Source organism: Anabrus simplex, chromosome 3 (assembly GCF_040414725.1).
Source record: "Anabrus simplex isolate iqAnaSimp1 chromosome 3, ASM4041472v1, whole genome shotgun sequence".
Taxonomy (NCBI): Eukaryota; Metazoa; Arthropoda; class Insecta; order Orthoptera; family Tettigoniidae; genus Anabrus; species Anabrus simplex.
Window position 1 is genome coordinate 275359393 of NC_090267.1, and position 11206 is coordinate 275370598.

Below are 11206 nucleotides of genomic sequence, written 5' to 3' on the forward strand. Positions count from 1 at the left end.
GCCAAAACAAATATTAAGACATACAACCAAGAAACACTACTACGTGACTTAACTGAGCACTTATGCAGGTCCTGCCCCGGGTAGACGTCTATGGAGTGCTACTTCTGAGGTTAGGTTACTCTCTTGCGACTTCCTATCACTAAGCTATTTGAGCATTTGACTGTGCCACCAAAGAGGAGCACATGGCTGCCCACCGTGTCCCATACAGGCATCTGATTGTGATTATTAGAACTATTATAGACCAGCCATACTCAGCCATATATCAATAGAACGGGGGAACGCAGGAGTTTAAAATAATATAAAATTTACTGAAACTGCTCTGAAAATCGGGGGGATCAGTCCTGGCGATCAGGAGATCGGAAAGAACGATGAAAATATCGGGAGTCTCCCCGCTTACATCGGGAGAGTTGGCACGCCTGGATATGTATAGAGAATGGAGGATGAAGGATACCGAAACAGATGATGGAGGAAGGATGATGAAATCAGTGAAATTAATTTATGGTCTCCAACTGGAACTTAATTTTGGATTACAAATTGTCCACCTAAATCCTACACTGTTTAAGCTCAAATACTGCCTTCTCGCTTTACACTCCTCAAAACTCCAAATTTTACAATGGAGTCAGATTGCTCTATTGGTACGTACTTCAGCAAGATATCACAACAAAAGGTGGCTGAGTTGCCTACTGCATCTGTTCTTGTGGGTAACAATGTGCACCTCTTCAAAACTATTCTTCCTGTGGCTGATGAAATTCAAGGAGTACTTCCATCTCCATGCAGATCTTTCTCTGCTTTGGACTCTTCCTCTCTGCTGCAATACAGTTAAATGGAGGTATGTCATTATGTTCATAACCTTCAGTCAGATGATGTATCAAAGCACATTTTGCTGAGATATCCACAGACACCACCACCTGGTTATACTATTCCTTTCTCTGATCACAAGAAAAGGGAAATTACGGAAAAATCAACTGGCTTTTATTATTTCCAAGATTGTACTGTACATATTACATTTTGTTTGCGAGGAAGAGAGGCAGTCATCATTTCAATTTTGTAGTTGGATGCTTTTGTTATAGCTATTACTCTACCCACTTTCATAAGTTTTAAGATTTACTACAATTTTTACTAAACCACAATCCTCATTATTGTCACTGTCATTGACAAATGACAACTGATCACATTTACATTTCCATCCACAATGAATTAATTTAAAAGGAAACAGATTAAATATATAGTCAAATACCTTGATCATTTCTAGATGAGTGCAACGAAACTCCTTGCCAGGGTAGAGCAGAGTAGCCATGACAGCAGCTTTTGAGTGTGTGTGAATAACTGCACCTGCATTTCGAGCTGCAAATCGTTTAACAAGATGTTGAATAAGCAAGTACAGAGAGCAACAAACATCAAATACTATGTTTGAAGTCTTCCCATCTTACCAGTGTAAGCACACATGAAGAGTGGTGTGCACTGACTTTTCTTAAGCTTCTTCTCAGGAGGTGGTAGTTCTATATCACGGCCTTCGATATCTTGAATGAATAAGTCCTCTGGTAGGATTCTCTCCTTCTGAACCCCGGAGGGAGCGATGTAAATTTCATCTCTGTACAATCCAAAGAACATCCTATGTACAAGTGCTCTGTGTAATTGTATATCCTAATAAAGTACATCTCACATGCAACCTACAGCAAACTGCTGTTTCTCAAAGTCACATAAGGATAGTTGTGCTAAATCAAAAAGTGTTTTCTTCTAATACTGTGCCACAATACTGGCAGATTATGTCAAAGCAGTCCTTCTGACAAAAGCTAGAGTTCATCAATTTATCATGACCACTGTGCAAGAAAGAACCTGTTACACTGTTAAGAGGCGTACATAAATGAAATACATCAAAATATTGATAATTTTTTAAATTATCATATTTTGTTGCTTAGCCTTTAGAGATTATATTCCCAAAGTTTGGAATGTGAATTAAATCTCTAAATCTATCAAATGACTTAAAGCTGTTGATGATGCACATAGGCTACGCCCACTTTTCAGAACATGCAATCATACCAATTCAAGTCTTCTAGTATTTATTGCTACTTATCCTTGCATATTAGCAGAATTCTGTACTGGAAGGTGTAATATAACTACAACGTGACCGGTTAAGTTCACGACGACTGTGTTTATGATTTAGAAGGCTGTGAAATTGGCGCTAGTATTGCTTTAGTTGACATCTCTGTGGTTGCCATGTGACTTGCTATGTATTGTTGATTGTTTATCTGAGCGGTGTTCGTAGCAACAGCCAGGGTTCAAAAAATCCCAGGCGCCAGGTCGCCATGATGACTGACAATATGAACCTGGCACCTAGGTTCTTCTGATGATGGTATTCCCAATTTTCATCTTCTAGTAGATCTGATTTTTATGTGGATGGATGGATTTAAGCAAATTATAATAAATTCATTGCCATATAAAGTTCAAAGTTTCATATTTACCTTGAATGTCAAATATATTTAATTCTGCTGAGGTTCGAGTGTGCAATATTAGTAGCAGTTCTCTCCTCCAAGCTGACAAAGATGATTTAGTGCAAGAAATCATCTTAGAGGAAAGGTTTCTCAAGAGTGAATGGAGCACTGAAATGTTCACCAGGGTATTTTAGATTTTCACCTGGCCAAAATCATTTTCGAGAAAAGGAGATTGAAACATTGGCGCACAATTTTAAGAACCAACTTGTGGGTTTTACCATGGACTTTGAAAAAGTAAATCAAAGCATTCTACATGAATGATATGAATTCAAAGTGTTTGGCAAGGGGATGAAGTTAAGCAAGCTTTGATCAAAGTTGTGTCAAAAAAAAAAGACATATTTCCGATTTTAGGTAAGTCGTTTTGCACTGTGTCAATGTGAGCTTCTTTTAAAATTGGGTTTAGTTTAAAGAATCTAATAAATAACTATTTGAGTCATCGGTGGGGTCAGACAGCCTTAATAATTTTTCTAATGTTTATTAATATTTATGGACCATCATTAAAGAATTTTGATCCATCCAGAACAGTCAAAAACTGTTATTCAGTGTTCAGACTACAAGGCATATGCATGGAAATAAAACATACAAAACACACACTGCTGCTTTGTAAAAGTTCACTTATATTGCCTTAATTTGCTATAATCTTCGAGGGATAGCCTGTACATTAAGTTACATTTTTAATTTTCATACCAGTAACTTAAGGCCAAAACATGTAGGCCTATGGTTCATGTCGTATTTGTATTGTTGTGGCACTTGGTTTTCAGAACTGGTGCCTAGGTCGGAAGAAATTTTTTTGAGCCCTGGTAGGCCTAACAGCTAATATGCCAAGAAGTAACAGAATTTTTAGGAAACACAAGAAATCTCTGATCAATAAATGTTCGGAGTACGAAATATGAACCTCGCAAAAGTGCCGTAAATAACATCTTGTAATAATAATAATAATAATAATAATAATAACAACAACGTTGCGGCTAGTATCTTCACACCTCCAAGTGTGTCTAAATCTAAGCTGAAGATATGCTTGGAAAGTGACTACAGTGATGAACTGGAGGAAGATAAAAAATTTAATAATAATAATAATAATAATAATAATAATAATAATAATAATAATAATAATAATAATAATAATAATGTTATTTGCTTTACGTCCCACTAACTACTTTTAAAGGTCTTCGGAGACGCCAAGGTGCCAGAATTTAGTCCCGCAGGAGTTTTTTTTACGTGCCAGTAAATCTACCGACACGGGGCTGTCATATTTGAGCACCTTCAAATACCACCGGATTGAGCCAAGATCGGACCTGCCAAGGTGGGGTTAGAAGGCCAGCGTCTTAACCGTCTGAGCCACTCAGCCCGGTGATAAAAAATTTAGGTTAACTGATATCAAGTCACATAGTCTACCTGATTGCCTGCTGCCATATCTTGATGGATACAGTACTTTTGTATCCATCTGTTGGCACAGGCCAGAGTAAAGTGTAGCTTCCACCGAAGTCCCAGTCTCATCCATGGCTGTGACAATATGGAAGCTGCTGGGGTATGGGTGGTGCTGAGTAATGACATTCAGAGCACGACTAGTGCATCTGAGTGTTAAGAAAGGTACTGCTCATAGGGTCAGTCATGCTGCAATAGCACTTTCTGACCCAGTGAGGAAAGCAGTGACAAACTTCCTCACTCCTCGTCTTGCCTAGTACGCCTCATTTTGGTGCTGCCATTGGTTTTTGTGGTTTCCTTATAACCGCATACCTTTGGTGGTGCTATTTGAGGATCCAACCAGCCTCCGGGCTGATGACCTAACAGACAGACAGTCTACCTGAACCAGTTTTATTAGCAATAAAGCCGATCTACCAAGCCCTTTTGAAATCCCAACTTTCTCTGCCGATGTCTCCACGGGAAAACACAAAATCCCAATTAATCCCTGAACACATTGATATGGATACGATGTCCTCAAATCACCTTTTGCTCCCTTACCACTGTCAAAATTACCACAAATGATGCTGTTCTTGTCTACAATGATGGAAATAAAGGAACAATTAATACTATTCTAAATATGGGTTTCAAGACTGGAGTCTGCACATGCTGCATCGTCAGAATTATTGACTAGAAACTTGTTGCTGCATCCGAAACTGAAATTCTGGCTAGAATGAAACAAAGAAGGCAACAGAAGAGGTGTGAAAAGAGAAAAGCAGAAGATGAAGAAGACAAAGACTACAGTCCTGGAGCATTTTAGCTCAATAAATAGAGTTTTGTGAGTGAAAAACTTTCAACGATGATTTCCGGTATTTCTATTTTTTTAAAACAAATATTCTGTTTATTTCTGACACTATGAAAGATAGAAAAATGAAATTTTTTACAGTCGATAAATTAATAACACATATTTTACTGCAATAGAAATGGAATATTTGACAAAATAACATTTTTAAACGGCATTTGTTGAAAATTTTTCACTAAATTTTTAATGCAAAATTTTAAAATGTTTTAAAAATGATGATATTATACCACAAATAATATCCTTGTGCCTATTTGTTTAAACAATATTGATGAGATTAAATTTCAATTTCCAGAAAATTTGATTCAAACATTTCTTGAAAAAAGGTACCCGTACATAAACTGGTATTCAAAATTAAAATTTGGAATTTGAACATAAACTAGGCCTAAACATTTTAAAATGGAAATATTAAAATTGTAGAACTTGTAGCTAATTATAATGGGTCTATCAATTTTCATGTGTACGTGAATTGTGGTATGGGAGATACATGGTATTTTCCATGCACATACATATTGGTTGATGTCCTCCCTTAAGTAAATCAGCTTTATGGTAACACATTACTACAGGGCCCTTGGCAAAAATCACATTATTTTGGAGGGTAAATTTCACTTTATGTTACTTATATGAGAGAAACATGTTCTTTACAAAGGACAGAGACCCACCAACCAAGTCCCTGGAAATATATATACTTTCAAAAGAAAATATAAATCATGTAACATTTTCCATACTACTTGTGACAACAGCCACTGCCATCGGCTGATATTTATAAAATATGTTAGCATTACCAGAATTTAACACAGATAAATGTAATTACCAATTTCAGCACAAGGTATCTCTTCAAATAACACAGCATAATGTGTGCTCTCCTAAGTTGCTATGGAGGATCTTTACTACATACCTCTTACAATTTACAGCAATGGAGTGTCATTATGAACCAGGTCAGTCCAGATTATGGTGACGAGATATCCTACATTTCAGACCTGTGTGGCCTCTATTTCGGCACTGTCATTTGGTCACCCTAGTCCAGACCAATCAAGCAGACACCTTATCAACAGCTGGTATCTTTCATGAGTAAGGAACACTTAAGTAACCTACTAGCAACTAAAGAGTATTAAGCCATGGGAGTCTGGAGTGTGCTGCCACTCCAGGATTAGTTCTGGCCATGATAGGAAATAGAATACTATTGTAAGTTAATTTAATGTGTTACACCTAAAGCTCCTGCAGACTTTCCTACTATGAATCAACTGTCAGAGAGGTCATGATCGAATGATTAAGAAGGATGCACGGTCAGCCACTAGTGCCATAAGTCTCAACCTTGCCATGATGACAAAAGAGAGAACTCTTTAGCTTTCTAGTTAACTGTCTTTGTTAGCCTGAATAACCTATTTCTGTCCATCTGTTAAGACTTAAATTCTGATTATATCTAAGAACTGAACATGGGATTGATCATAGTTGTGAAGCTTCCATGGTCAGTTGAATTATATAGTTCTTCTTCCAGATTGAACCATGTCATCGTTTTATGTACCTTACGAACAGTTTGCCGACGTTTCGAATACAGTATTGCTCACATCAGCAGTCAGCAAGGCTAACCACTAGTGTCATGATCAACAATTGTGCAATTTTGCAAACCTTTGATAACAGAGTAAATGTAGTGAAAACAATCACCTGTATTTGATACTTATTCCTCCACCAGTTCCAGTTACCCAGCCAAGATTATAGAATTGACGACATAGTTCTGGGATCAAATATCTTGGATGTTCCTGGAAAAAAATTGACATTAAATCATAAATGTAATTAAATTGTTGCTAAATTATTAAATATGTTTTGGACCCCTACCACACTGTGCTGTACAGTTAAAGCATGAAAGGAGATAGGTTAGTGCAAGATTATGGAATACCTATGTAAATATTTCTGTTAAGTCCATGGAGAATGAAGTAATTTTGGACATAAGAGACAGACAAATATCTTTTCTTTCTGATCTGTTCTTCTCCCATTTATTAATCAATTTCTTTCATTGCAAGGTATCACTTCTGATAGTGTGGATTAGACTGGGGCACCATTAATGGGGGTGGGGGAATGTTTCCCTCAATATCCTACTACTTGGGGCCTAACTGTATAATGACATACATAAATAAATTACATTAATTACAAAATACTAAATTAATATTAGCAATTTATACTCAGCAGAGCCTGGAAAAGTGGCTGGAATACTGCTATTTAGGTATTTTGTTTTGACTTTCCAGTGAATAGTTTCTCTGATGGGATGTAGACTGGCCTATGTGTTAAAAAGACATACAGATACTGTAATGGGTATACAATGCTTTTAAGAATAATACATTGTCATCTTTATCTACTCTGAAGTTTTTAGCATTTTCTTTTGTTGGTTCCAAGAGTTCCCTCCCAGAATCTTATAGGTAACAGTGCAGCTTGATTACAGTCTATGATAATGATAAGCAAGTCATAATTTTCTATTATATTCAAAAGTTAAAACATTGTTTTATGATGTATCACTACTGTTATTTCCTCCCTTCATTTTGTTTTCTTCAGTGGAGCCAGCTTGTACCTATTTGATTAGTTTGACTTTAGTCAGGTTTTGGTGTCCAAAATCTTTTATTCACCTTTTGTTCCATTATTTTGGCTTCAGTCAAGATTTTTTTGGCCTAAAATATTCATACTTTCACTCAGCCAATCATGAACACTGCTCAGGGTTATGGTTCAAAATTCATCCTGAAAATCCTGTTTCTTCAAGGAATTAATTCTTCCTTGTGTGGTTCATTCTTAATGAAGGTTCATAGGCCCTAGTTACTTCACTCTTTATATGTTAGCCCAATTGAAGATGGTACTCTTGTGTTGTAAACCAGGCATCATCAATCGAGAGTGAAATGCCTTCGGAGCCAGTTTGCTCCCCGCTCTCGAGGAACGAGAGCAGCTTACAAGCAAGTAGGGGAAGTACATGACGTAGTATGTACTGAAGGCCAGTGGCGCAAGTACAGAATGGCCACGGTATGCAACCCCCCTGACTGCTGCTCTCTTTTCACGTGACAAACACCCGTCCCGAGTGGAGCAAGTAACACCGGCTCCCTAGAGCAACTACGTGATGGCGTCTGTTGTAAACTTTCAGTTTTCTCAACATTTGTTTCCCTCTGTTGTCTCTGACAATTTCATCTTCAAAGAACACCATCCATTTGTCATATTACTTATATTGATAAATGGGCTTTGCAAGTAAGATTACTCTCTGGTCTATAGCATTGAATAAGGAAGCAGTCATTGGAGAGGAACACATACTTTATTAATCCAACATTACTAGACAGAATATTGCATGTTGTATGATGTAATTCAGTACAGCTTTCACATCTTCAGGTTTACATTTTAAAGCATCCAGTTGGAATTTGCGAACATAAAAAAATGGTATTCAGGGAACAAATATGAAGTTAACCACAGTGTCTTGCTATTGATAGCCTTGTAAATGTTTTATTGCGCACAAATGTGCATGAACAAAATTCTTATGAACAAGCATCTGTACAGAATTTTGTTATAGATTCTAATCTCAGTTTACACTTAAGTACATGATAGCATTCACAAAGTTCGCTGCATATTTTGCACCTGCAGTCCAGACCTGGCTCATGGAACCTCACTTTAATACACAGATCCTGGTGAAACCCATGGACTGAAAGTCTGGTCACAACGTTTCTCAACTCATAGCCTCCCGGAGTCCAGGTGCGGTTGGCAGCCTTACAGAGAACACAGGGAGGTGATGGGTAATGGCTTTTATAGCAGGAGGTTTCATAGAACCATCAGTGTTAGAGATTAGTGATTTATTCCTCCAGGGGTTGAACTGATTTTCTGTTGGCTTATAAGTTGTCAGAGAGTTACTTCTTTACAACTTTCTTTACAAAATGATTCTGTACAATATTTTGCGAGAGATTATCCATTGATTATCTTGTTAAGACAACTTTCTTTTTTCAAAATGATTCTGTACACTATTTTGCGAGAGATTATCCATTGATTATAATATATGAATGGCAACAAAGTCGGGCACTGTAAGCTGTTCAGCCTTATATACTATACTGCTTAACTTTCTACTGCAACCTGCAGTTTGATTCCTCTAGTAAGAATTTGACAGAATATTGTTGCTCATACAAATGTACGCATAATCACTGATGGTGATCAATTTAGGTTCAGTTGTCCATTTTCATATTCAGGCACAAACAGACAGAAGGTCTTGTTTTAAGACAGAGCCGGGCATTTTATTACTTTTTTTTTTTTTCCTTTATGCTGCAACACTCCAAGCTGGAGAACCACCATTTCTGTTCAACACGCACGTATCATCTTGTAAGCTTAGCAACTTTCTATACCTTGCACTACTATTTATAGCCTACTTACCTCTTAAAGTCATTTTATAAGCCTACTTTATTATAGGAAGGGCAACAACAGACTGGCTCATAAATTCTATAAATTGTTAGGTATTTTGCAAGTGAATTGAACACTGGTATAGTGATTTTGTCCTGTGTAACACAGAGGTCACACTTTATCTTCTAAGCTTAGCAACTTTTTACCCCTTACACTCATGGGTGCCCATATGACAGTTTGTAGAGGGGGGCCTAGACCTGGGGGTATATAGTATTTTAAATATTTTGGAAAATGAATGGCGACTTGTATTCCACGGTAGAATAACACCCACGGTATCCCCTGCTTGTTGGTGGGGGCGGTACTATCACTTCTATGTAATACCGACTTCTAAATCATTTTCTTGAAAGAAAAACACCTGACTTCATATTTTTTCCTTTCCCTGAAAGCTAGGGGAGGGACGCCCCCCCCCCCTGCCCCCGGGCATGGGCGCCCTTGCTTACACTACCATTTATAGCTTATTTATTCCTTAGTCATTTTATTCACGTAAGTGTACTGTAAATTATGACAGGGAAGGCAACAACTGACTGACACTTTCACAAATTCTGTCAATTGTAAAGTATTCCGAATTGAACATCCACAGTAATTTTATCTTGTGAAGCACGAATTCAAGGAAGGGAGAGAATGTGGTTAATTTTATAGATGCCCTACTCAAGTAAGACTTTTCTCCACAAAGAATTATGTGTGATACTGATAATCTAGCTGAAAGGAAGTCAGATGAAAGTGGAGAAAATGCTTGATGTCTGTTGTTTAAAGGGACCTAACATCGAAGGTCATTGGCCCTAGTGAAGAAAATGAAGGCTTTGCATGAATCAAAATTTTGAACTTATGATGATCTTTAAGAGCAAATGAGAAGAACAACTAAAGAGTGGAAATAAACTCCCCTGAAATGACTGTCTCAAGAAACCTATCACTGAGTTCGGCCCTAACATATGTACACACATTAATTCCATTTTTTTTTAAATGGCACTGTAGTTTTATTATTAGAATACAATGAGCAAGGTTTGGTTAATGGAAAACGATATGGTTAGTCAAAAATTAGTACTGATTTTCTTAAAGCAATGTATCTCAGTGTGGCTAAAATTATCTGAAGCTTCATAAATTTACTAGTTCACCAAACTGATAATTCGATCGTGGGAATAATCAGGAGAATTATTTCTGAAGTGACGACTGTACGGTACATCATGAAAGCGAAAGTACACTGCTAAATTGTCTCCATACCTTATTTTCTTTTTCAAGAGATGACATGGTGTAAGAAATCCAGAATGGCTGGTACTTTTAGAAATACGTTTCGAACACAACATAACCTTTACACCCTCAAACATAAACACCGGCTCAAAGTGGAAATGACGCACCGGCATAGACGATGCGCCGCTGTCAGTTGAATGCGGTCCATTTAAATGGTCTCTATCTGATGCTCTAATGGAATGCCACCAACGATCTACGGTACTGTTGAGCTCGAGACTCAATGCACAGTGTTTCGAATTCGAAACTGTTGGACCTCTTTCCAGACCAAACGTCTCAATTCGCTCTTCAGTGCTCGTCCTATCTAGTGTGTGCGAGCAACACCTAGATAATATAGATTATCTAGGAGGTGTTGGTGCGAGAATGATGACACGTACCGGTATCCATTTCTGGCCACGACGGCTACCGTAAGTCACGGCCTAGGTCGTTTAATTTTACAGGTCCAATAAGGTTTCTCTCATATTGTGCATCCAATTAAGTACTCACATCCCGCCTCGGACTGGATATTTTAATCAAGAAGATGTCGAATAACTGAACATCGGGAAGTAACCGAAGGAAAAATAATTCCACACTTGGTACTTGTCCCATAAAGGAAAAAGAGTGCTTTTGTCTAGAGAGAACACACCCACTTACATGTGGATGGGTAAGGCCGTGACCTGAGCAGCAGCAGCAGTGAGAGAAAAGCGGTTCTTAACATGACCGACAACAATATCGTATCAGACTTGGTATCAGTCTATAGAGGATCTATATGCACAGGTCAGGACACGCATGTTACTTATGGAGCCGCCATATTGGGACTAAG

At 37.7% G+C, this 11206-nt stretch overlaps 1 protein-coding gene across 1 annotated transcript in view; it reads right to left on the bottom strand.

Annotated features, from left to right (window-relative positions):
- LOC136867219 (methylthioribulose-1-phosphate dehydratase) overlaps window positions 1-10727 on the bottom strand; it is a 40931-nt gene extending 30204 nt beyond the window's left edge. Inside the window, exons 1-4 of the mRNA XM_067144356.2 lie at window positions 10381-10727; window positions 6418-6512; window positions 1431-1591; window positions 1238-1344 (exon numbers count right to left, since the gene is read on the bottom strand). Coding sequence (XP_067000457.2) covers window positions 1238-1344; window positions 1431-1591; window positions 6418-6512; window positions 10381-10407 — 390 coding nt within the window. The 5' untranslated portion in view covers window positions 10408-10727. The remainder of the gene's footprint in view (window positions 1-1237; window positions 1345-1430; window positions 1592-6417; window positions 6513-10380) is intronic.
- Between the last annotated feature and the right edge of the window lie 479 nt (window positions 10728-11206).